We start from the raw sequence: 26722 nt of genomic DNA, 5'->3' as shown, positions 1-26722 counted from the left end.
TGTAATAACCTACTTTTTTAAAAATAGTTAAAAGAAATTCATCATCCACATCTGCTCGTTAACCTTTACAGCAGCTTTTAAATATCAACAGCCATGAAAATAAAAACCGTTGGCAAATAAAAAGTCCAAATAATTGTGATTCTACAGCAACACACACACAAGAAAATTTCAGAACACGTAACAACATATTAAGGATTGTAATTAAAATTTAAAACATTTACTAATACTTTTTTCCTTTCCATTGGCTGCTACTTGAAAAAAACATATAATATAATAATATAATCATTTCTGGTACACTTACTCCGCTTACTACCAACTCGGAAAATCAAAATCAAATTGCAGAGAATATGGTTCACATGGAAATCATTTCTTCAAAGCAGAGGTAATCGGAATAATTGGATTTCATTTATATTGCAATGCAATAAATAATTTTTTTTTCTTAAATGTAGTCAAGAAGAACTACTGGCTATTACTGTCGATGAACCAGCAAGTGAGGATGACGTGATTTCCGATTCATCAGAAATTCAGTATAGCTATATGAAACATGAGGAAGTAAATGCTGTGGAAAACATATCAGCCCCACTCAGGTATTTGAAAATATTTGATTTCATTCATATTACAATGCTAATTGATTTGTTTTTTCTTTAATATAGTCCAGAAACAGTGGCCCTTTCCGTCAATGAACCAGTGGCTCCTATCTTTTGTAAAAGATAAGTTAAGATAAGTTAAGATAAGATATTTTTGGTATCTTTTTGGTACCTTTTATCTTGTGTTAAATTCAGTTAAAATTAAGTATCTTTAACTTTAGGGTATGAAAATCAATGGTAACTTTAGCCCTAAAAGATAAGATACTTAAGATCCCATCTAGCGGTAGAAAAATGAATTACTTTGAGGGATGAAATTAGAAAATTTTAAGGCCAAGGCTGTCACTATCAGACAGACTTCAGACTTGTCTGAAGTCTGAAGTGTGAAGTCTGCAACGTCCTGATTCAGGAAGTTGCAGACTTTCAGCCATGCTTTTGCTTTCAGCGAATTAGTCGTGATTTTTTTCGTCTGAGACTCTGAGTCTCTGTACTCTCTGAGATTTTAATATTCTGACAGCGTAATTTTATTTTATTTATTTGTTATCACATTGCGTGTGATCTAGTGTTTGCAAATTCATCCCAAGAAATTCAGTAAGTATTTTCAACTTTTTGGTTGTGCCTTACCCCTTACTTTACCATTTCTTTCTCTTACAGGCAATTTGGCTATTAATGGTATTCGTTTTATACTGATACTGTATATATCAGTGTCTATATCTATATACAGCAGTGTTTGTTATGTTATCTCCCTGTCGCTGACTTGCTGATGGAACTTGGAATAGTGAATTATCACTATCAGGTTAGTCAGGTATGACTGATTAACCAATGCCAAATGTGTTCTGAGAATGTGTGCGATTCATGGAGACTATAACTACTATACTATAACTCTGTAAATACTATTTGGTAAAAATGATTGCGCTCAGATTTCCATTGATATGGTTATGGTCAGGTCAGTCAAAAGACTTGTGTGGAAAATTCAAGCGAGCTGGAAAATTTTAAAGCGCAGTCCTTTTTCATGAAATCCAACATAATTCCCAACACATTCACACTTTCACAGAACACATTTGAGCTTAACCCCTATTTATTGATATTATTATTGAAGTGTTTTTCTCTTTCAGGGCATTGTGAACCTCAGTAGCCATCCTAAGATCCTATAGGTCCTACAAGTCATATACTGCCATAGCCATGGCATCCAGAGGAAACAGGGCAGTAGGAAGAACACGGGGATCGACAGCTTCAAGAGGTCGAGGCAGAATCTCTGTGGAACTGGGAGAAGAAAACCTTATTGAAATCGTAAATGAGATTCCTATCTCGCATGCTCAACAGCAACTATTGGATGAGGAAAGGGAAGAGAGAGATGATGAAGCAATGGATGATGCTGAGAATAACACCACAGTCAGCAAAGCAACTGAGCCTCTACCTCCGCCCGGAAATCCCATATCAATATTTACTGTTCAGTCCTGGAAGTCAAAGTGGAGAAGAGATTTTTTCACAGATTGGCGTTGGGCAGAAAAAAGGAAAGGCACTGGCCATCAAGTTTGGGCTCGATACAAAACTGGAAAATGCCAAACAAACAAAAAGCCACACTACTACATTGGTGAACTTACTTCATTTTCTAACTTCGAGAAGCATCTAAGTCTCTGTCATTCTGAAGAATACAGCAAATACAAGAAACTTAAAAGTGTGAATGATTCCAGTTCGAGCCAAGCAACCCTACACACATTTCAACAGTTTCGAATGACCAAAGACCCACAGAAGAAAATTGATCTTGATCTTGATTACGCTGTAGCAAAAGACAATATCCCAATCAACATTTTGCGTCGGCCGAGTTTTCGACAATGGATTCACGTACGAACTCCTGAATCCTGATTATTATTTTTTACTTTCAAAATCAAACTTTTCCTTTTTTACAGTCAGCAGTGCCTGGATACAAACTTCCAGGAATCGAAAGAATGAGATACAAAATAATACCCGACATTGTTCACACAACAAGAGATAAATTGATGAAGATCATCAAGGAATCTACGTCGTTCACAATCATTCTCGACATTTCGTCGTCGAAATCTATGATGGGTTATATCGGTTTTACCTGCCATGCCGTCACCAAAACATTCGAGCGATACACCCTCTTTTTTGGTGTAAAAAGAATGATCAGTCGGCACACAGCTGAAAATATTTTAGCGGAATATGAGCAATTGCTTCGTGATTGGGAAATCGATCGTTCGTTGGTAAGCATTGTGAATTTATTTTCATGATTTCTGCTAGACTCTGAATTTTGTTTTATGTTGTATGTTGTTTACAGGTACTAATGGTAAAAACTGATCGTGGAAGTAATATGGTGGCCAACACCTTCTTGAATAGCATGCCTGGCTGGAATAATGAAGAAGAATTTTCCGTCAACGAGGATGTTTCTGCTGATTATGATGATTCTCAGCCTTTTACGAGTGCTTCAAACATTCAAGATAGAGTAAACAGTCAAACCCTTCAGCAAAATGAGCGTATGACCGAGCTAGAAATTGAAGATTCTTCCGAAGATGAACCACTTTGGTTGTTGCTACAGGAGTTAGGCATAACATTTTCAGAGGCCGGTGTTCACGACAATGAAGATGGCAGAGAATATCGTGACTTAGAAATACAACTAGAAGAACATATGCCTTCTAATGAAACTACCACAGAAGACCCAGATGAATTTGGCGATGCAGTTGCAGGCCTATATGTTTTACTTAAAAGACTTCGCTCTGACTGCGTAGCCCACAAGCTTCAGTTAGTGATCAAGGATGGTTTTAAAACCCTGAGTGTGAGTTATAAAAAAATAGCTTTACTTGAACTGCAATGATATAACTGAATCTTTTTTTACAGCCTGAAGCAATTGCCGTGATCGCTCTCGTAAGTAAACTGGTTAATTCGGCAAGGAAAAGCATGCTCGATTCGGATATGATCTACAATTCAGTGGGCTTTCGCCTGTCTAAAAAAAATTCCACACGCTGGAATAGTACGTTATATGAACTGGAAATCTTCTTGAAGGCAATTGATAGTGATCCAACTCTTCTCTCGCGACTTAACGCTGTAAAAAAACATGGATCTTTATCTGCCTATCACCAAATTTTGTTGAAAGAAATAATTGGCATTCTGAAGCCATTTGAAGCCGCCTCCAATGATTTCCAGGGATATTTTGAAACAATTGGAACTGTCATACCAGCATTTTTGGGTTTGATGAATGCTCTTTCCCTGACAATCAAGGACAGAAATGGAGTGAAGATTGCCAATCCCAATAGCCGACTTGCACCAGTAGTAAAATATTGCAAGGTTTTCGTGGCTGGATTGCAGGCATCTCTAGAACGACGTTTCTCATTTATCCTACGAGATGTACACTACGTTTTGGGTACATTAATTTCTTATATTTATCTAATTGTTTTTCACATATATTTTCTATGTTTATGAATTCCACAGGTTCAAATTTTGATCCACGATTTAAGTGTGCTTGGATAAAACAAGCTGGATTGAATGAAAAGGCAGTGTTAAATGAAGTTTCTTCTGAAATTAAAATAAGATGCGATCTGTTGCGTTCTAGTGAGTTTTAATTGTAAAAGTTAAATTAGAGGAATGCCTTTCATGAGTAACTGTTATCATAGGACAAGCAGCCAGCGTTTCTACGCCGAATCAACAAGATGAAGCTCGGGATGAAGTTCAGCAAGACGTAGTAAAACCTTCATCAACTCGCAAGAGAAAATTAAGCCAGAGTTTATATTCAACAGTAATTGAGCCACCAAAATCTCGTTCCCTGAGTGGCCCGGCCAAAGTATTGGAGGAGTTTGGGATTTATTTAAAAGAACCCATCGTAGCTATGGAAGTTCTAGTGAATCCAGTGGATCCCGACAGTGAACTTTGCGTCACTAAGCCCCTCGAGTATTGGAAATCTAATCAGTGTCGTTTTCCAATACTAAGCGAAATCGGAAGAGATGCTGTTAGCGTTGCAGCATCATCAGGATGTGTTGAACGGGCTTTTAGTGTGGCCAGTGTGCCCACTTTTGGTGATTTGTCACCATTTTGGTGATTTCGGGCTGTCTGATGGTGTTCAAATGGTGTCAGAAAATAATGGTGATTTTTGTATTTTTTGGGAATTTTTGGATATAAAAAAAAAAATTATTTAAGTTGCTCAAATTTAAGGTTTAGATTTTAATTTTTAAAATTTTAATTAACCAAACTTGGCAACCGATGGGGTAGTTGTAGCTTGTACCTTGTAGGGAGTTGTAGCACACTGGCGACACTGTCTGCAAGTGCAAGACCACACAACCAGTGAATCCTATCTTTTTTTTTTTACCCTAAAGATACAGATACTGAAAAAAAAAAAAAAAGTTAAGTTAAGTTAAGATATTTCATCAATACCGAAAAAAATGCTCCGATACAAGATAGTATCTAAAAAAAATCGTTAAGATAAGATATTTTTGAAATTTTTTTGAAGAGCCTAAAGATAAGATAAGATAAGATATAAGATACTTTAATACCAAAAAAAAACGCATTGGATTTTTATTAAATTTTTGCGTGGAAATTCATTTTCAGCATTACTTTTCATTTATTCATCAAATGAGCCTACGTTAAGTCCAGCATTACACTTAATGAGCATTAAGTTAGAAAAAAGATCTGGTTTCATGGCAGACCGTTTGGCCGTTAATATATCGGAAGCCACACTGAATGCCCGTTCGACAGAACCTGAGGATGCAGCCACGCTTACAACATCTCTTCCGATTTCACTAAGGATCGGAAAGCGATATTGATTAACTTTCCAAAACTCGAGTGGCTTCGTGACACACAGCTCACTGTTGGGATCCATTGGATCCAATGGAACTTCCATGTCTATGATGTCTTCTTTCAAATAAACGTCGAACTCTTCCAAGGCTTTGGCAGGCCCAATCACCGAACGAGGTCTTGGTACCTCAATTACTGGTGAATATAGGGACTGACTCAATCGTCTCTTGCGAGTTGATGATGGTGGTCCGGCTAAATTGTTAGGAGGAGAAACGCAGGCATCGTCTGTTTGAACTTGAGTTTGTGGATTTGGTAAACAAACACTGTCAACTTTTCCTGCGATTTCGTTAAGTGTTGGTCCTTAAATGTCTCATTTTTCATATTGGTTTTTAAATAACAGAACTTACTAGTACGAAGAATGTGATATCGCAGCTCAATTTCAGCAGCGACCGCTTTTACCACGGCCGTTTCGTTCAATCCTGCCAACGTAATCCAAGCCAGCTTGAACCTCGGATCAAATATTGAGCCTGTGAAGCAAAACAAATTGTAAGTGTAAAAAAATAGTAGCATATCAGGCAATTAAGGTTACCCATAACGTAATGGACATCGCGCAGGATGAATAAAAAACGTCGTTCTAAAGATAATCGCAATCCCGCCACGAAGCCCTTGCAAAATTTAACCAATGTTGTGAGTCGGCTATTTGGATTCGGGATCTGTACTCCGTTCCTGTCCCTGACTGTAAGAGTAAGAGCGTTCATCAAACCTAGATATGCAGGAATAACATTTCCAACGGTTTCGAAGTCCGCCTGAAAATCATTTGATGCAGCTTCAAACGGCTTGAGGATGGCCACGATTTCCTTAAGCACAATTTGCTGATAGGCAGTAAGAGTTCCGTGCTTTTTTACTGCCATGAGGCGTGTGAGAAGAGCTGTATCAGTTTGAATTGCCTTGAGGAAATTTTGCAGTTCATATAATGTGCTATTCCATCGGGTTGAATTTTTTTTTGACAGGCGAAAGCCAACCAAGTTGTAGATTAAATCTGAATCATTTACGCTTTTTCTAGCCGAGTTTACAATTTTACTCACATGGGAGATAACGCCAGCAGCTTCGTCCTATTTAAAAAAATATGTTTAAATCATTACTGTTTGCTTTAAGATTGCTTCAAAGTTGAACACTCACACTAAGGGTTTTAAAACCATCTTTTATAACTAACTGTAGCTTGTGGGCTACGCAGTCTGAGCGAAGCCTTGAATAAAGGATGTAGTCGTCATCTAGTGGTTCGAAGGTACTTTCTGTTGAAGGTAAATGTTCTTCTAGGTCCCTCTCTAAATCGCGGAACTCCGAAACGTCGTCCTCGTCGTTCAGTTCGGTCTCTGAGAAATTAAAACCAAGCTCCTGTAACAAAACCCACAATGGGTCACCTTCCGTAGCATCCGCAATTTCGATCTCGGCCATTGACTGCGTAGTTTCTGCTGCCAGAATATCTAACTCTGAGGGACTACTTGTACTTGTAGAAGGTTGTGCAGGAACATAATCAGATTGATGATCGTTGGCGGAAAATTCGTCTTCATTATGCCAACCAGGTATATCATTCATGAACGTGTTGGCAACCATATTACTACCACCATCAGTTTTTACCATAACAATCTAAGTACGCAGACGTAATTCGGTATTATGCATAGAGGTTAAACATTATAATAAATGCTAAGTTACTTACTAGTGAACGATCTATTTCCCAATCACGAAGCAAGTGCTCATATTCCGCTAAGATATTTTCGGCAGTGTGTCTGCCAATCATTCTCTTCACGCCAAGAAATAGGATGTATCTTTCGAACGTTTTCGTCACCGCATGACAGGTAAATCCGATAAATCCCATCATGGATTTCGACGACCAAATGTCGAGAATGATCGTGAAGGAAGAAGAGTCCTTAATGATCTTAAGCAACTTACATCTTGTAGCATGGACAAGGCTGGGTATGATGCCATTTCTCATCCTTTCGATTCCTGGTAACTGGTATCCTGGCATTCCTGACTGTAAATTTGAAAGTTTGTTAGTTGAATTAGTAAAACGAAAAAAAAAAATAATCAGTCGTGCAGTGCATGTAGGACATAGATTACATAGTATCTATGTAGTACATGTAATCCTACATATAGATTACATACATGTATCCATCTTCGAAACCTTTTCCGACGCAAAATATTGAGTGGAATATTATCGATCGCTATTGAGTAACCGAGATCGATATCGAGTTTCTTCTGTCGTTCTTTTGTCATCGTCGTTGAACAAAACTGCTGAAATCTGTTAAGGGTTGGTTGGCTGGAATCAATTCCACTACTACGTTTTTCGTATTTGCTGTATTCTTCATAATGACAGCTGTTCAGATGCTTCTCGAAGTTTGAGAATGAAGTTAATTCACCTGAATAGTAGTGTTGTTTGTTTTTTGTTTTCCATTTCCCGGTGTTGCAGCGAGCCCAAACCTGATGGCCATTGCCCTTCTTTTTCGCTGCCCAGCGCCAATCTGAGAAAAAATCTCGTCTCCATTTCGCTTTCCATGATTCAACAGTGAATTTTGGTATTGGTTCACCTGGTGGAGGTAAAGGCTCAGCACTAGCGGATGTGATTTCATATTCTGCCAAATCCACAATGTCATCACTGCCTCCCTCTGCACCTTCCTCATCTAACAATTCCTGGTGAGCATCACTAATGGGAAGCTGGCCCACAATTTGTCGTAGGTTTTCTTCCCTGGTTTGAACTGAGCCTCGACCTCTAGAAACTCTAGTTCCACTTCTTTTTCCAAAGGCCTTCGTAACTCTTGGTGGCATTTTGGACCAAGCATTGGAGCCTGGTTGGACTAAATTTGAACGCAATGGCCTGTAAGAAAAAAAAACATGTGAATAGAATACAACTTTAACAAAGCATGGTTAAGGGACCAAATTGTAAATCACACTCTCTCTGCAATACCTCCATGATCCTTTCAGAACAAATTCCTAGGGTAAATGTGATAATGAGTTTTAATTAATTTATATACCTGATAAGTGGAACGTTACAGTTCCTACTGTTATAGGGATAATAGGATGGTTGGATAAAAGAAAAAAAAAGTGCTGCAAGCCTGCAATAAACAGCAAAAACCGCAATAGCCTAATAGAAAAGAAATGTTAATAGGGAAAAATTAAAAATTTGAATGAATTAAATTACCTGTTTGATAGTTAGAAGAATTTAACTGTCGTAATTTCAGTACTGTGGTCAGTAGCAGACTAGCAGTACTCATGTCAGGTTAGTAGCAGCAGACAAAGAAAAAAGGCATGACGGAAAACTGACTTTAAATAAAATTTGCTACAGGTAGCTTGACTTTTTCCCGGTAGATGGGGTCAAAAGTATCTTGTATCTTTTAGGTAACTTTAGGCTAAAATGAGCTTACCCTAAAGATAAAGATACTATTTTTTTTTCGAAATTTTTACAAGATATAAGATACAGAAAAGATACCAAAAGTATCTTATCTTATCTTATCTTATCTTTTTTCCTAAAAGATAGGATCCACTGCACACAACTAACCAATGTCAACATTGCTAGTGGTGCTACTGTGCTAGTGCTAGTCTATATAAGTATATATGGTTGTTTAATGTTTACAACTAATTCAAAACGAGTCCTCTGACGAAGTTGAGGAAGTTTCGTCAAGCCAGGGCCAGGCTAAGCGAAAGAAAACTCAAGTAATGGAGAATATAGTTAGACTAATTAATTGGAATCGGTGTGTAATTGTTAAAACTTTGTAATTTGTTGTGTTATATCTCTAGGACAGTAAGTCATCCTCAAAAAAACCAAGACAGTTTAATCCAGATTGGCTAAATGAGAATAAGCATCCAAAATTTGCTAAGTGGCTAATGCTGAAACTCAATCCACAGACTGGAGAGAATCAAGCATTTTGTAGAGCTTGTGCGTTGTTTTATCAAAATCATAAGGGAGATTTAGAAAAACATGTTGACCGTACCCAACACAAACAGAATATGGAAAAGTTCCCAGAGTTGCTTAAGCAACAGGATCGTTTAGCCAATTTTGCATCTCCACTTAGGGATCGTATCACTAATCTTGAACTACGAATTTTGGCTCATATATGTGAAAATAGTCAATCAGTGTGTTCTGCTCAAGGAATGCTTGAAGTGATGCAGACAGAAGGAAATGATCCCATATTCAAGAAAGCCACATTAGGATATACAAAAGCAGGCAACTTGATAAGAGAAGGTTGGTAGAATACGTTATACGTAATTTGTATTACTAATTTACTATGAAAACTAATTGATAATTTCTTTCTATACTATTAAACTATTTAGGATTTGGAAAATTTTGTACACAACAAACAGCAAGTAAACTGAAGAACAAATATTTTTCCATTATATTCGATGAAACCACGGACGTGTCTATCAAAACTAAAATGGTTATTGTAGTTTGCCAGTGGTGCCTTGAAAAAGGAAAGCTGCAATTCGATGTTCTCGATCTAGTGGATGTTTCTGATGGGACTGCAGATGGATTGACTAACTGTATTCTTTCAAGGCTGGAAAAACACGGAATTCCTTCCGCACGATTTGTTGGGTTTTCAGCTGATACATGCAATGTGAATTTTGGAAGAATCAAATCAGTCTCAACATTGCTGAGAGACCGTTTCCCCAAGCTCGCAACAGTCAAATGTACTTGTCACAACTTTCATTTATGTGCAAAGCACTCCTATAAGGCCTTGCCTCCAGAACTTATTGAACTTCTCCATGCTATTCCTGCCCACTTCAGCAATAGTCGTGACAGGCGAGATAAATTAAAGGAGTGTCTTAGATTTCTCAAACTTGATGAGTTGGAAATTCTCAAGCCCGGAGAAACGCGTTGGCTCACTTTTAAAAACTGCGCTGTCCGCATTCTCCAACAATATGACGCTTTAATTTTACATTTCATTTCTGAGGTTGCTGAAAACCCCACAGAAAAATACAACAGAATTTTGTTTCTTTTGCAAGATCCTTTTACTAAAATTCTTCTTGAGTTTTTAATTTGAGTGTGTTTTAATTGATACATAAACAAGAATTAACGCTTTTCAACCTTTTAAAACGTTTTTTTGTATTAAAAACTAAAAAAAATTTGGTGGTGATTTTTTGGTGTTTTTGACTTTGGCGAATGGTGATTTTTCCGAAAATCTGGCAACTGTTTGGGGATTTCGACTACCAAGCAAGTGGGCACACTGAGTGTGGCTTCGGATATTTTATCAGCAAAACGCGCCGCCATGAAACCAGATCTCTTCATCAACTTGATGCTTATCAAGTGCAACGCAGGGCTTAAAGTTAGTTTACGTGATGCTGTGTAAAACTGTAAACTAAAAGTAAGACTGTCATGCAATACAATGCAGAAATTCAACAATTTATCGACTCAAATGTTGTTTTTGTTTGTTTTTTTTGCCAAAAAATAACTTTTATCTTATCTTAACTTATCTTATCTTTATCCCACCATAAAAATTCGGAAATATCTTATCTTTACTGTTTTTTTAAGATAATTTCTTGTATCTTAGCATTTTTTTCGGTATTTCGGAATAACTTAACTTAACTTTTTTTTCGGGCTATTTTTTTTAGTATCTCTAACTTTAGGGTAAAAAAAAAGATAGGAGACACTGACTCTTATACCATGCTTCAAATCTTTAAAAAAGAAGTATTTTGTATTTGTATTTGTATTTTTTTCACTTTCAGCGTAAACGACCAATACAAATACAAATACTTTAAATGAGAAACAGCCCAAATACAAATACCGAATAAAATACGTATTTTTAGTATTTTACTTTAAAATAATTTTATTTTAATACCCAAACACGATAGGGGAGACTGGAGTATGCCGGGACACTGGGTCAAGAGGGACAGTAGAGGGAAAAATAGTAGATTTTAATAGAATTAAAAATGTTTTTAGTATGTTATTTAGATACATACAATCTACTTTGGCATGAAATTTGGTTGAGTTTTGTCAATAACTGTATCAGTTATTAACAAAACTAAAAAAACGGTTTTTTTAGTTAATTTTGTATCCGCCATTTAATGTTTCTAGAAAAAAATAATCGCAAATGGCATGTAAATTTAATATGGAAATGAAGCTTAATCATTTCTTTATTGTTAAAAACAAAAATTATAATTTTCGATCAATTACTGTAGATAATATTAACGTTTAAAAAAATAGTCTTTATCGGGAAATCAGGACAGCTGTTTTTGACTAAAATGGGACATTAGTGGGCGGGTTTGGCCTTCAAGCCCATCAATCATCACCGAGCTCATGACGCCATTACTGTTCCTTACAATGATAATGTCACGTGGAGATCACGTGACATACGCGTGAGACACACCACACACTCACCTCCTTCTTGGAAACAAGCAAGGGCGAATGTACGAGTACATTCGACCTTGTTTTGTCTGAATGTTGCGGTAGCATCACAGGACGCTTGCACCTTCTCTAACGCTTCGGGGAAACAAGCAAGGGCGAATGTACTCGAACGTTCGGCCTTGCTTTGTAGTAAATGGTTAAGGGTATCTTCTTCTTTTGTAGAAACAAGCAAGGGCGGATGTACTCGTACAACCGACCTTGCTCAGTAATAAGTCATACGGGTTATTTCGATTGTTCGTAGAGACAGCAAGGGCGAAAGCACTCGATGATTCAACCTTGCTGTTCACCTACCATAAATAGGCGGTGTAGTGTCTCTTGAATGGAATGTTCTTACTTGACGTCTTACCGTGTGGACGTCCTAAAACACTCGTGTTACACATCACCCCCAAGTGTAACAAATGGTGGAGATGCAGCATTACTAAGGAGACAAGGCAAGGAAGTTTATCTTATAGTATTATTCATTGTCAGAGGTGAAAATCGTTTAGGGGCTCTACCACAAGCGGTTTAACCAACGGGTTGTGCCAAATCTTAAATTGTTGGATACGGAGCCACGTTTTCGGCTGACAGTGGGGAAGACTATTTGGTTTCTATTAGCTTTCTCTCAAGGAAATCGTTTATTGCTGTGACAAGATTTTGAGGTATTGTAATGCAGAAAGACATTAATCATTTTTTTTTTGCCGGAGGTAAATGAGAAAGTCATCGAATCGACGTTGGCCTAGTTGTCCAAGGGATCCGAGCAGACGTTTACACCCTTTGCCTCCATCTACGCGCCCGGTACCGGAACAGCATCTGGAAGAAAAAACTGTTGAGCCGGACAGCACAGAGGACGTAGTGGGAAGTGGGCAGCGGATAATCCAGGCTGAAAAAAGGTTGGAGAGTACTGCGAAAGATCTTGAAGAATCTTACGTAGACAAGAGTATTGAGGCAGGTAAAGAAGGTAGCGAAAAAAGTGAAGACGACGAGTTGGAGAGTACTGCGAAAGATCTTGAAGAATCTAACGTAGACAAGAGTATTGACGACGCACACGAAAGTAGCGAAGAAAGCGAAGAAGAGGAAAACGGGGATAGCACTGACGAGGAGCAGTTATTTGCAGATACCGATAGTGATTCAGGTACTGGCATTATGCCTCCTCAGATAAAGTTTTTGAGTCCCAAGGTCTTTAAGGCAACGCCGGAAGATGACGCCTTCGACTGGCTTGAGCGTTACGAGTCAACGGGAGCGTACAATCAATGGGGCGATACGGAGCTAAGGGCGAATTTCAGCATGTATCTGGATGGAGCGGCAAGAAAATGGTACCTGTGCTCCACACTTCCGACGGAGTGGCGTGATTTACCCATACGACCGGGGGTTGGCCTCAACGCAGCTGATCTTCCGGCAGTAACTGGAGTCAGAACACTGTTTTTGAAAGAATTTCAGCAACAAAACTACAAGCTGTTCCAGGAAACACGCTTGCGGAACCGGGTTCAAGGTATCGAAGAAGCGACAACTAACTACTATTACGATGTTATTGATCTTTGTAGGGTGGTGGATCCAACAATGGCGGAAGCCACCAAAGTCGACTATCTTTTTGGGGGATTACGGCCCTCGTTGGTCGAAAAATTGTACCCGTTACAACCCAAAACAGGCGAAGAATTTTTAGAGGCGGCGAAACGGTTTACTGATGCCAAGCTCTTGGCCAATAGACGAAACCGGCCGGACGCGGTGCTCGGGGTGGCAGCAACCAGAGTGGCGGATGTTCCAATTGATTTCATTCGGACCCTTCCAAAACCAGCTCCAACTGTGGCTGATACGGAATTATGGAAAGTAATTAAAGAACTGCAAGGTGCGGTAGAAAGTTTGAAGATTCAAGCAACTCCACCTCCGAAGAGACCAGGAAACGAGAAGACAGTTACGTGGGGAGAGTCGGAGAGAATCTACAGAAACAATAACGGAGTACTCAAATGTTACTGTTGTAACGGAACGGGGCACATGGCCCGGAATTGTTGGGAAAATCCGCAATCTGCTCGTTTCCGACAACGATCCTACTCAGGTCCTCCTGGCCCACAGAGAGGGCCGTTGGGTCCTCCCGCGCCAATCAACATCGTGTCCCAGCTAGCCGAGACGACTGCAGATTCATCAACACAGGAAGAGATAAAGGAGCAACCTATCCTTAGACTAGATTTCAGCAAGCTGATCAGAGAAGAAGTCACTTGTGGAACACGGCAAGTAATGGCAGTCGTCGACACAGGGGCAGCACTGACAGTTATATCACCGGAGCTGCTACGTGCATCCCAGTTCGTGCTGCGTCCATGGGACGGACCGCGGGTGGTGATGGCTAATGGAGAACAAGCAACGTTGATGGGAGCAGCCACCATTTCGGTCAACCACAAAATGGGAACAGCAACTGGCGAAGCGGTGGTATTTGGGATGGACGGAATTGATTTGATTTTGGGCAATGATTTCCTGAAACAGTATGGCAAAGTACAAATCGATTATCGAGAGCCGAAGGCCTCAATTACTTTTGGAGATCAGCCTCTTGCAGCCATTACATCGCAGCGGACAGATCACCAAACACGGTCGGTTAAATTGATTACCAACGCTGATGTAACAATCCCTTCTTTCTCAGTGGCCAATGTGATGACAGTAGCGCCAGCTTTACAGGCGGAGAACTTTTGTTTCGAACCATCAGGAAAACTTCTACAAACCAAGGGAGTGTCGGTGGGACACGCGTTACTGGCAGCCAAAGTGGATTTCACCCCGTTGGCCAATTTAACGTCGACTAGCGTGTGGATTCCAAAAGGGACGACATTGGGAGTCATCAGTGGCTACGACGGAGAAGTGCTGAGCTGTGGCCTAACGACAAAAGAAGAGAACTCCCCAATGACCAGACCACCAACAAAGGAAGAAGTGAATAAGCGGAGGAGACTCATAGACGACCTCAAAAAAGAAGTAAATCATGGCATTCCGAAAGACAAACGTGAAAAAATGTTCCAATTGCTAGAAGAAAATTTGGAATGTTTTGCGGCAAACGCTTCGGAAGTAGGCCGCTGCAACATATCCGAACATAACATTGAAACGGGAGATTCCCCGCCAATCCATCAGGCCCCGTATGCCAGCGCGTAGAAGGCTAGAACCATCGTGAACGAACAAGTAAAAAGTTTGGAAGAGGCGGGAATTATCGAAATTTCGGACAGCTCGTGGTCCGCACCGGTGGTGCTAATCAGAAAGAAGGATGGAACATGGAGATTCTGTGTCGATTACAGAAAGCTGAATTCAGTCACGGTACGGGATGTTTATCCTCTACCAAGAATTGCGGATGTGCTGAGTCGATTGGAAGGAGCAGAATTTTATTCCATCCTCGACTTACAAGCCGGATATCATCAGATTCCGGTGAGAGACGAGGACCGTCACAAGACTGCCTTTATTACGGCTGATGGGTTGTACCAGTTCAAGGTACTCCCATTTGGCCTATCGAACGGTCCCAGTTCATTCCAGCGGTCCATGGATATTATACTGGCCGGACTTCGATGGACAGCGTGCCTCGTCTACTTGGATGATGTTATAGTGTACTCGTCAACAATCGACCTCCATGTCGAACGACTAAGGTTGGTATTGGAGAGTTTAAAGAAAGCGGGCCTTAAGTTGAAGGTGTCCAAATGTCATTTTGCGGAAACCAGTTTGAAAGTATTAGGTCATGTAGTGGATGCGGATGGTATTCGTCCAGACCCGGACAAATTAGCAGCGGTAAAGGAGTTCCCACCGTGCAACGAAGGAAAGACGGTGGCTCTTAAAGTGAAGAAAGTACAGAGCTATCTTGGCCTGTGCTCTTATTATCGTCCACACATCAAAGATTTTTCTATAATTGCACGCCCGTTAATTTTGTTAACCAAAAAGGATGCAGTGTTTGATTGGGGTCCTGACCAGGAGTCCAGCTTCAACACACTGAAGCAAGCGCTGCTTGCAGCCCCAGTCCTGGCTCATCCGAATTATGACCTACCAATGGAAATCATTCCCGATGCCTGTGGCTACGGCATTGGTGCGGTATTGGCACAACGAGTGGAAGGGCAAGAACATCCGTTGGCCTATGCCAGCCGCCTGTTAAGCAGCTCCGAAATAAACTACAGCATCACCGAGAAAGAATGCCTGGCCTTGGTTTGGGCCTTAAAAAAATTTAAAGGTTATGTATGGGGATGCAAGATCGTGGTAGTTACAGACCACCAGGCGCTGTGTTGGTTGTTAACCAAACGAGATCTCGCTGGACGGCTAGCCCGTTGGAGCTTGTCGATACAGGAGTATGACATCGAAATCCGGTATAGAAGCGGAAAACTCCATGACAACGCAGATTGCCTCTCGCGATGCCCTTTACCCGTGACCGAAGACCAAGAAGAAGATCGCTGTGTGGCCATTGGACTTGTGGGGAGTGGCAGATCGGTGGATTTTGGACCGGAGGAAGAATTCGTTGCGGAGCAGCGTCGGGTCCCGCGGTGGCGTCGTCTGATGGACCAGTTGGAAGCAGGTCGTGCAACGTTAAAAAACTTCTGTCTATTCAATGGGCGACTATGCTTACAGACCATTAAAAATGGTAAACAGTATCGTCGCCTGTGCGTCCCACGTTCCTTTCGGGAACGCGTCGTAAAGGCATACCATGACGACTTGATATCAGGGCATATGGGAGTTCGACGCCCCTAACGAAAATTGCTAATCGATTCTTTTGGGAGCGTTTGGTGATTGATGTTACGAATTATGTGCAATCATGTCCTAATTGCCAGGGTCGAAAAGGAGTGAACAAACGGCCAGCCGGTTTCCTGCAGTGTATTCAGGTGGCACGTCCATTTCAAAAGGTGGGAATCGACCTCTTAGGTCCGTTTCCTATGTCCAACACCGGAAATAAGATGATCATCGTTGCTGTTGACTACTTAACGAAGTGGGTGGAACTACGGGCCATGCCCAACGGAAAGGCGGATATGGTGGCAACATTTTTCGTTGAACAAATTGTGCTGCGTCATGGAGCACCGGAATCCATCATTTCGGATCAAGGGAAATGTTTTATAGCTGAGCTTACCCAAGAAGTCATGAAGAATCTTGGAACCAACCACAAGACAACGTCAAGTTACCATCCACAGGCAAACGGATTGGTTGAGCGAATGAATCACACCTTGGCGGCTATGCTCTCAATGTATGTCAGCGCGGACCATAGAGACTGGGACGAGGCATTACCTTACGTGTGTTTTGCTTACAACACGGCGCGGCAGGAATCTACGGGATATTCACCATTTTTTTGCTTTACGGGCGTGAACCAATGTTACCTATTGATTTGGAATTAGGTGCGGATGCCAACCCTCGGCTGGTTACGTCGGGAACGGCTCCGGATTATGCAACCCAGGTTGTGACCGAATTGGCGAAGGCTCGAGCATTGGTGCACACGCGATTGGGAGTCGCCCAGGACAACCAGCGACGAGAGTATGACAGTCGCCACAGAGAGCTTCAATTTCAAGTAGGAGATCAAGTCCTGGTGTACAAACCCTTTCGAAAAGTAAAACGAGCAGAAAAATTGCTTCATCGCTGGCAAGGACCGTTCAAAGTGATCCGACAGACAACTCCCGTGAACTACGAAGTGAAGTTAAGTTCCGGATCAAGAAAATCGGAGATTGTGCACGTCGTAAAAATGAAACTTTTTCACGACTTGGTCGAACGAGGTCCAAATTTGAATACGGAATCCACAGAGGCGACACGTGAGACACCTCTACCAAACGCCCCTCAACCACCTGTGAGGATTCATCGGGAGACGGGTACGGATAATGGAAACCACGGTGAGAGGGCTGCAGTTTTATCCGACAACAGCGTCCATCCAGTACCGTCATCTGGGGGAGTTCGTCAGCCAGAGACAGCAAGCAGGCCGGCCCGCCTCCCCACAAGGATACAGCCGGCTCGTCGAGCTGGTCGACCGAATCGTTACCTCGCTTTGTTGCTGCCTTACACAATTTGTGTATTGACCTTTCTCGGGTCAGTCAATGTAGATGCGTTGCTTGTCCGAGACACCGTGATTTTCAATGAAAAACCGGGTGTCGCGTTCGGAGAATCATTCTGGACAGTCATAACAGACCTCGATATACGACCGGCAGAGGCAGTGGTTCAGACATTGAAAGTGAGGCTGAAGGAGTACGCGGACATGGCCGTTAAGTGCCGTCAAACAGGAAATCAACAAGGTGCATCGGCGGCCAAAAAACTTGATGTCAAGTGTCATTGGTTTGAACGTGAATTAAATCAATCCGAACATCGACTAGCAACTTTTCGGGACGCCATTGGTTCTCCTTCCAAACAACGTCGAGCGGTGATCGATGGCGGCGGATCAGCGTTAAAGTGGCTGTTCGGAGTAGCCACCCAGGCTGATCTCGCTGGATTGAATAAGAAGATCACCGGCCTTACACACCGGGAAAATGAAATAGTCCATTTGATGGACCAGCAGGCAACTGTAGTGAACGAATCACTTTGGGAGATCCGGACAAATACCAAGCTGATCCAGGAGTTGGAAGGGCAAACGGCGGAACTAACAAAGAATTACAAAAATTTGCTTGGACGAATGGCAGAGCGTCAAGCTTACATGATCGAGTATTTCGATTTTTTCATCAATCTAGACACAGCATTCGAGTCGATGGAAGCGAGCCTGCAGTGGCTTCGAGACTTGGCAGACGCTCTTGACGAAGGGTTGGCCCTCTTGGCAAACGGCCGATTAGCGCCTCAGATATTTCCACCTGCTCAAATGGCTTCGGTGTTGAAAGCAGTTAATCGACAACTACCCTTGGGTTGGGCAGTATCGAGTGAAGAATTATGAGTGACCTATCGTGAAGCTATGGTGACGGTGGCAGCGGTGGAGGGACGTTTTCGTCTCTTTATCAAAATTCCGATCTACGATCACGCACAGCAGTATACCCTGTTTGAAATTTTCAGTTTACCACGAGCAACAGACAATGGCACCCATGGAGTGGCGATCGGGGACCTACCGAATTTTCTGGCCGTTTCCACAGATTTGGAGACCTTTATTGAACTTTCGACTGCCGACGTTCGGGGTTGCAAACAATTGGAACGATTAATTTGTAATTTTCATACAGGTTTAGGAAAACGGGGAGCACGGAAATCCTGTGCGATTTCGTTATTCACCAATGACGCCAACCGTAAGCTAACGCAATGCAGACAACAATTTAAAGAATGGAAAGGATCCGAAGTAGCTTATCTTGGAGAGAATCGCTGGGTGTTCTCAGCCGTTACAGCTCATGAGGTGGTGTTCTCATGTCCGATCGGTAGCAGCCAAGGGCCCCCGCAATCACTGTTGCTGCCTCCGTTTGGGATTTTTGATGTCCCTCCTGGATGTACGGCTCGAACGGAAGACTGGGTCTTCCCCGCCAGTTTAGACGGACGATTGGAGGCCTCGTTAGATCCTCTGGTGGCACCCACGCTGGCCGCAGTGGGGTTTAATGTAACAACGTTCAAATCGGTCGCCATCATTGAGCTCCCGAAGGCGAATGCCACATCAATTAATTTCATCAGCGACCTACTGCGCCGAAACGACGGCGCTCGTGCGTCGTCTGAAATGACAGGATTCCAGATTCAAGAGTTAATGAAGAAGACGACCGAAGAATTTCAGCTGTCGGAGCCAAGATATCCGTTTGAACTTCTGATCATGTTACTATTACTAGTGGTGGCAACAACTTATCTCAGTTACCAAACTGTTTGGCTGAGAGGCCGTATGAGGGCCCACGAACAATTAGATGTTCAAGACGATCACTTCCTACCGCACCTCGAACAGGTGGCGGAGGATTGACACGACATTTCCTTTGTTTTTTTAAATGCTTCTTTTGGGGTGTTTGTTTGGAATTTTTTGTTTTCGGGATTTTTTGTTTGTTCTTTATTTTGGTGTGTTGGGTTTTCTGATTTAGGGTTTTAATACTTTTTGGGGGTTACCGTGCTGGGGGTTTTATTTTTATCAAGCAGTCGGGGGCGACCGCCTTCACGAGGGGGATCTGTCACGTGGAGATCACGTGACATACGCGTGAGACACACCACACACTCACCTCCTTCTTGGAAACAAGCAAGGGCGAATGTACGAGTACATTCGACCTTGTTTTGTCTGAATGTTGCGGTAGCATCACAGGACGCTTGCACCTTCTCTAACGCTTCGGGGAAACAAGCAAGGGCGAATGTACTCGAACGTTCGGCCTTGCTTTGTAGTAAATGGTTAAGGGTATCTTCTTCTTTTGTAGAAACAAGCAAGGGCGGATGTACTCGTACAACCGACCTTGCTCAGTAATAAGTCATACGGGTTATTTCGATTGTTCGTAGAGACAGCAAGGGCGAAAGCACTCGATGATTCAACCTTGCTGTTCACCTACCATAAATAGGCGGTGTAGTGTCTCTTGAATGGAATGTTCTTACTTGACGTCTTACCGTGTGGACGTCCTAATACACTCGTGTTACACATCACCCCCAAGTGTAACAATAACAAGCAATCGATTATTCAGCATATTAATCGATTACAATAAGCCCAACCCCCACCTATCTTGTAATAAGGGTTTTTTATCATATAAGAAAAAATTTTTATTAACAGAATAATCAAATTGAAACATTTATTAACTTATAGAGTCTATGCAGTGGGACGCTATTTCAATTTTTACAAATTTTTTTAATGAATTTTAAGGCGAAAACGGAGGACGTCCCTCACCACCCACCCTAGTGTCCTCACTTACCCCTCAAAATAGGCTCCTCCCACAAATCTAAGAAAACTTTAAAGGTCTTATATGGGAAAATGGTTTATTATTAAATTATATAAAAAATATGGGGGGTACATTACCGTATGGAATACATAAAAACAAAATAATAAATTAATTTAATGATTAGTTTGGGAGATATAGGGGGAAAACAAAAACCGTCCCGGCTTACTCCAGTCTCCCCTACACTGGTACGAATCGTAGTTTTTCATTTGCTATTGTAAGTTTAGTTTTTAATTTTTCTTTTTCCATTGTTACCTAACTTAGTTGTTGCTTTAATATTTTTGACCAGTGTAAATTTTTTGACATCCTTATAGTTGCACTGTTCTGTTATATGTGTTTGTTGGAAATAATTATTTTCTATGTTGCTGTGAATCCTATCTTTTAGTAAAACTAAGATAAGATAAGATAAGATAAGATACTTTTGGTATCTTTTCTGTATCTTGTATCTTGTAAAAATTTAGGGAAAAAAAGTGTATCTTTATCTTTAGGGTAAGCTCATTTTAGCCTAAAGTTACCTAAAAGATACAAGATACTTTTGACCCCATCTACCGGGAAAAAGTCCAGTTACCTGGAGCAAATTTTATTTAAAGTCAGCTTTCCGTCATGCCTTTTTTCTTTGTCTGCTGCTACTGATCTGACCTGAGTACTGCAGCTACTGACCTGACCTGAGTACTGAAATTATGACAGTTACATTCTTCTAATTATCAAACAGGTAATTTAATTCATTCTAAAATTTTTTAGCTTTCATTTCCACAATTTCTTTTTCTATCCCCAGTTCTATCTACTTTATTTTTATTTTATTTTTGTTGGTAAGTTGATCGTCTCTTTTAGCCAAAGAATTTCGTTTGCTACCAGAAATTCGTCTGCTACAAGGAAATGAACAACAAATCATTCACAAACAATAGCTAAATAAAAATAAACCAGATAAAACTAGGGCTAGAAAAAAAATTGGGAAATAAAAAATAAATAGGGTACCCACTGCTAGGAAGAAAAGGAGGAAAATCTTAATTATATTTATGAAAACAAATTTTTTAACATGAAGAAATTGGTTTCTCCATAAGACGCTGTATCCGCAGCAGACCAACTTCGACACAAATGAGATTTTTGCATTTGTGGAGTACGTGCAACGTAGGATGTTTTACTGCTCTATTTGCCGGAAGGTTTATTTTAAATTTATTTCAAAAAATGAATAAAATATATGTAAGTCGTGAGTTTGTTTGCACAGGCTCGCCGTTTAGCTTACGGGAACCAAGCCATTGGAAATTAACTTACAGAAAATAAATATTATTCGGCATTTAATAATATTCAAAGCAAGTATACTTATGATAGGATTTTTGTTTCAAATAATAAAAACTACGTTAAACTTAATAAATCATAATGAATTTTAAAAAATAAAAAAAATATTTAGCATAAATTGTTTAATTGCAATTTATATACTTCTAGTTTAACCTAAGTTCGACATCATCTTGACTTCTTAAAAATCCTGTCAGTGATTTGTTATCGAAAAAACTCCAGTGTTTTACAACAATTCGATTGAATTGTTCGAAAATAATAAAAAATTATATGTTGATTGGCACAGTGGAATAATGTGCGACATTGGTGCGGGAGACCCGATTTCGGTTCCTGATATAGCATCACGTTTTTTCAAATTCAATAGATGTCATATTAATAGATAAATGAAAGGTCGTTCGGATATCCTTAGAATTTCCGACGGCGCTGTTGAGGGTGGTCAAAACCCAAAAAAATTCATCCATAGAACATCCAAATCGGATATCGGGCTGTCCGGAGGATATCAAAAATATGTACTCAACATCCGACCCCGACATCTGTCGGACATCCGATGGACAGCATTGTGTTATGTGGGTTAGTTCTAATCGAGTTAACCGCCCCGCACCGATAAAAGGCATTCGGGGTTGAATAATGGTGCCACTTTTTCAACCAGGGCGGTGCGGGGAAAAATTTGAGGTTAAACCGTTGCCCCGAAGCAATAAAAAAAAAATGCCGTTCTTTCAGTTTCAGAGTAAAAATCGGGGCAAGCGGGTAGAACGAGCTATTATCGGGGTTGTTATGGGATAGATCGGGTGAAAAAGTCAATCGATAATGTTTTTTGCATTGATGAATCGATTGATTGCAATCCAATTGATTGCAAACCCCAATTGAATTCGGGGAGAAGAATTTTCCACCCTGAGCCACGCCTCGATGGCCCGAAATGAGAAACCCGATTTGCAAAAGCGCGCCCCGATTGGCTCGAGGCCGATCCTTAAATGAAACAATTGAAAATCTTCTTGGCTGTTGGAAGGATGTCCGTAGAATATAATTTTCGCACATCCATTGCACTTCCAAGGTGACTAGCCGATGGACATCCCTGGAACTACCCATTAACTACATAGATATCTAACGAATGTTCGGCCATGATTCGGACATCCGACGGCAGAAATGTGCTATATTGGAATTGGGGCCGACCACTAAGTTTCATTATTAATTGTCAAAATTTCTTTGTTTCCAAAAGGGGAAAACTTAACCGTGTTCAAATTTTTCCTTTGAACGTATTTTTATTTTAAGTCCAGCATTTAATACGAAAAATTGAAAAAATTAAAGAGTAATTAACTATTTGCCGGATGGTTTATTTTTAAATTTATTACAAAAAATGAAAAAATATATGTAAGTCGTGAGTTTGTTTGCACGGGCTTTCCGTTTAGCTTAAGGGAACCAAGCCATTGGAAATTAACTTACAGGAAATAAATATTATTCGGCATCTAATAATATTAAAAGCAAGTATACTTATGATAGGATTTTAATTTCAAATAATAAAAAACTACTTCAAACTTAATAAATCATGCTGAAGTTTAAAATTCAAAAAATACTTAGCATAAATTGTTTAATTTCAATTTATACACTTCTGATTTAACCTAAGTTCGACATCATCTTGACTTCTTAAAAATCCTGTCAGTGATTTGTTATTGAAAAAGCTCAAGTGTTTTACAACAATTCGATTGTATTGCTCGAAAATAATATATAATATATCTTTAGATTGGCACAATGGATTAATATTCGGCATGCACTCTTTTGGGCGAGTTACCAAAAGGACTCCAGGGTTTACGACTTTTGGTTGCAGGTTTCTGACACTTGGACATCTGGCACACGACGATAGGACATCTGCCCGACGATGTTTGAACAAGTGGTTCCCGACATTTGGAAACAACAACTAAATGTTGCTGAACCCAACTAGCAAATTACTTTGCGACAAGTGGACTCAAATGTCAGCGACGTAAAGACTTCCAGTTAACGACGAGTGGACTCCCAGGCAATCGACGTTTGGACTCCCGAGTAATTGACGTTTGGACTCCTTTTTTCTTTTTCTGGTTTTCTTTCTTTTGGAGTGTTCTCTACGACATAGGAACTCCTGATCCAGCGACAAAGGGACTCCCAATCCATTGACGCATGGATTTTCAGAGTTATTTACGCTGAAGGATTCTTAACCACATTGGTATTCGTAATATTGGATTTATCGGCTAAATAACTTATACATTTTTATTATAGAAGAAAATTTGAATAACAATTATGTGAAAATTGTATATATATTTGAAAATTCTCTCATACCTACTCCAAGATTGCTCAACTGAACATAATCCTTGCTAGTTGGAGTTTTCTCTATGTTGTGGCATGGAAGCAACAGAATTTGCGTTTGATGGCTCTCCTATTTTTGCTAATTTTTTCCCTGGCTATCATATTCTGTTTCAAATAATAGGAACAATATAAGCAACCAGGTTAGTTCAAACTTGTCGAAGATCGATTATTAAGGCTTTGAATATTTTATTTACCACAGGTTTTTCTGATATGTTCACCTTTGCGGGTAAAACTATAGGGACTGCATCTGCGCCATTAAGAGTTACGCCTAAATCACCATTAACATTAATGTTTATTTCAAACTTGCCACTGTTTGCATTCTGATTTATTGAGCTAACTTGGGCTGTTGCCTCTGGATCAGTACTAGGGCTTACACTTTGTGCTGTAAATAACAATGTAATACATTCATTAATTTCACAATCTTTTTGCAGAATTTCTTTCTTTACTAAATACCTTTTTCTGCATATTCACATTGGGAATTTATGCTACATGTTTCCACTCCTGTCATATACTGTTTGGAAAGAGGGCAAGAACATGCAATCCCAGGTTTTTTCTAACTTATCAAACCTCGATTACTCATTATGACATCAAATTTTTCACTTACCACTGTCTTCTTTGATAAATTCCCCTCTGTAGTTAAAACTACAGGGGCTACTACTGATGCACTAACAATAAAGTTAGAATCAGCATTACAATTTAAAGGAGACTTGCCACTGCAGACAGCATTCATATTCTCTTTGTTCGAGACTATTGTGGCTGTTGATTTTAAGTAACTAGTAGAAGTATGAGTTTGAGCTATAAATGATACCATGAAACATTCATTAATTTCTTCATAAAATTCAAGGGAATTCTTCCCTGGCATTACTCTTATCTCCATTTCCACATTCTGCAATAACAGATACTAAGTGGTCATACCCATACCATACAATGTCTCTGATGACATTAGGAGCAAGATTGTAATGGGATGTTTCAACTGCCACACCGTATCTTAGTACCTAGAGTAGTACAGCGACATTAGTAGCTTCCGTAAATAAAAACTTGGTGAGTTTTACCTCTGGCATCAGCACATAATGCACTAGTTTACGAATTCCAGCTCGTGAAAGATCACTTGATAATGGGAAAATAGTTTCTATGTTATTCGTAAGATACGTCTCAATTTCGCCAAACAGCTATATAACAAACAATTCGACAATTGAGTGCAAGAAAACATTGTGTAAACAAAATCAACAATTTACGGCATTTATCCCCTTTGGGTTACCAGGAGATGCAATAATACCATATGTAGCATTGACTTTTAACTTACCCCAATCGTGTCCAATTGCATCTCGCACTACCAAACTGTCCTGTTTTATGTAGGTCCTCAAGTGAGCAAGACATTCTTTTGATTATACAAAATTCTGGACTAATTCATAAATGACAGTTTGGTTTTCGTTAAAGGCCATGTCCAAAAAGTAAATAACACAATTATTGCCAGTGGCTCTAAACTCGCGTAACTGTATTCAATTTTTTTACAGTAAGAATATCTAAAATCTAGTTGTTTTGTTTAGACGATAAATCGGAGCACTATAATCTATACATACAATAATTACATTCAAATATAAATCCTATCTACTTTGGAATACTTTATATGAAATAAAAATCCCTGCACCACTGGATCGAGAGTCCATTTGCCGCTGGAACACGAGTCCCTTTGTCGTTGGGAATCCAATTTAAAACAAAAAAGGAGTCCAAAGGTCGCTGCCACAGAAGTCCATTTGTCGCTGGCCCGGGAGTTCACTTGTCGCAAAGTATAAGACTTGCTGGGTTCAGTAACATTTCATTGCCACGCCCAACGTCGGAAACCAATAGTCCAAACGTCGCTAGACAGATGTTCTCATGTCGTGAACCGCTCGTCGAAGTGTCGAGGGACAAAAGTCCAAGTGTCCGAAAACCTGGAGTCCTTTTGGAAACTAGCCCAAATGTCGCTATCCCGTCATATTTATAGCCAAATGAAAGCCCGTTCGGATATTCTTAGAATGTCCGACGGCGCTGTTGAGGGCGGTAAAATAAAAATTACATCCATAGGACATCCAAATCGGATATCGGGCTGTGCGGAGGATATAAAAAGGATGTACTCAACATCCGACCCCAACATCTGTCGCACATCCGACGGACTGCCTTGTGTTATGTGGGAGAGAGGGACCTAGAAGAACAATTACATACAACAGAAAGTACCTTCGAACCACTAGATGACGACTACATCCTTTATTCAAGGCTTCGCTCCGACTGCGTAGCCCACAAGCTACAGTTAGTTATAAAAGATGGTTTTAAAACCCTTAGTGTGAGTGTTAAACTTTAAAGCAATCTTAAGGCAAACAATAATGATTTAAACATATTTTTTAAAATTGGACGAAGCTGCTGGCGTTGTCTCCCATGTGAGTAAAATTGTCAACTCGGCTAGAAAAAGCGAAAATGATTCAGATTTTATCTACAACTTGGTGGGTTTTCGCCTGTCAAAAAAAAATTCAACCCGATGAAATAGCACATTATATGAACTGCAAAACTTCCTCAAGGCAATTCAAACTGATACAACTCTTCTCACACGCCTCATGGCAGTAAAAAAGCACGAAACACTTACTGCCTATCGGCAA

The 26722-nt window shown here is 40.3% G+C and overlaps 3 protein-coding genes and 1 long non-coding RNA gene across 13 annotated transcripts; 3 read left to right on the top strand and 1 right to left on the bottom strand.

The window, feature by feature from the left end:
• The first annotated feature begins 676 nt into the window (after positions 1-676).
• On the top strand, positions 677-4840 carry LOC116926229. Its single transcript, XM_045176096.1, has 8 exons — positions 677-1175; positions 1239-1389; positions 1700-2429; positions 2495-2809; positions 2884-3378; positions 3441-3963; positions 4032-4151; positions 4214-4840. The coding sequence occupies exons 3-8, from the start codon at positions 1767-1769 to the stop codon at positions 4633-4635; spliced, it is 2538 nt and encodes an 845-aa protein (XP_045032031.1). The 5' UTR covers positions 677-1175; positions 1239-1389; positions 1700-1766; the 3' UTR covers positions 4636-4840.
• A 299-nt stretch (positions 4841-5139) lies between these two features.
• Positions 5140-8833, bottom strand: LOC116933634. 7 transcript variants are annotated; one of them, XM_045176093.1, is made up of 9 exons: positions 8524-8832; positions 7913-8466; positions 7745-7846; positions 7491-7687; positions 7045-7359; positions 6507-6974; positions 5917-6439; positions 5735-5854; positions 5140-5663 (listed from the first exon to the last, which is right to left on the bottom strand). In XM_045176093.1, the coding sequence occupies exons 2-9, from the start codon at positions 8148-8150 to the stop codon at positions 5155-5157; spliced, it is 2472 nt and encodes an 823-aa protein (XP_045032028.1). In that variant the 5' UTR covers positions 8151-8466; positions 8524-8832; the 3' UTR covers positions 5140-5154. The 7 variants fall into 7 exon arrangements, with proteins under 7 accessions (XP_045032028.1, XP_045032026.1, XP_045032027.1 ...); XM_045176091.1 differs by having other exon boundaries at positions 7745-8466; positions 8524-8833; XM_045176092.1 differs by having other exon boundaries at positions 7491-7846.
• A 78-nt stretch (positions 8834-8911) lies between these two features.
• LOC116927550 lies at positions 8912-10732 on the top strand. The gene is made up of 3 exons (XM_032934585.2): positions 8912-9035; positions 9120-9564; positions 9654-10732. The coding sequence occupies exons 2-3, from the start codon at positions 9207-9209 to the stop codon at positions 10358-10360; spliced, it is 1065 nt and encodes a 354-aa protein (XP_032790476.2). The 5' UTR covers positions 8912-9035; positions 9120-9206; the 3' UTR covers positions 10361-10732.
• A 12907-nt stretch (positions 10733-23639) lies between these two features.
• Positions 23640-24512, top strand: LOC123474323. Of its 4 annotated transcripts, XR_006648944.1 has the most exons (4): positions 23640-23792; positions 23863-23952; positions 24006-24232; positions 24292-24512. It is a non-coding gene; the product is annotated as an uncharacterized LOC123474323 (long non-coding RNA). The 4 variants fall into 4 exon arrangements; XR_006648943.1 differs by having other exon boundaries at positions 23863-24232; XR_006648942.1 differs by having other exon boundaries at positions 23640-23952.
• Positions 24513-26722: the final 2210 nt, after the last annotated feature.

Source organism: Daphnia magna, linkage group LG7 (genome assembly GCF_020631705.1).
Source record: "Daphnia magna isolate NIES linkage group LG7, ASM2063170v1.1, whole genome shotgun sequence".
Taxonomy (NCBI): domain Eukaryota; kingdom Metazoa; phylum Arthropoda; class Branchiopoda; order Diplostraca; family Daphniidae; genus Daphnia; species Daphnia magna.
This window is presented reverse-complemented; position numbering and strand designations above follow the sequence as displayed.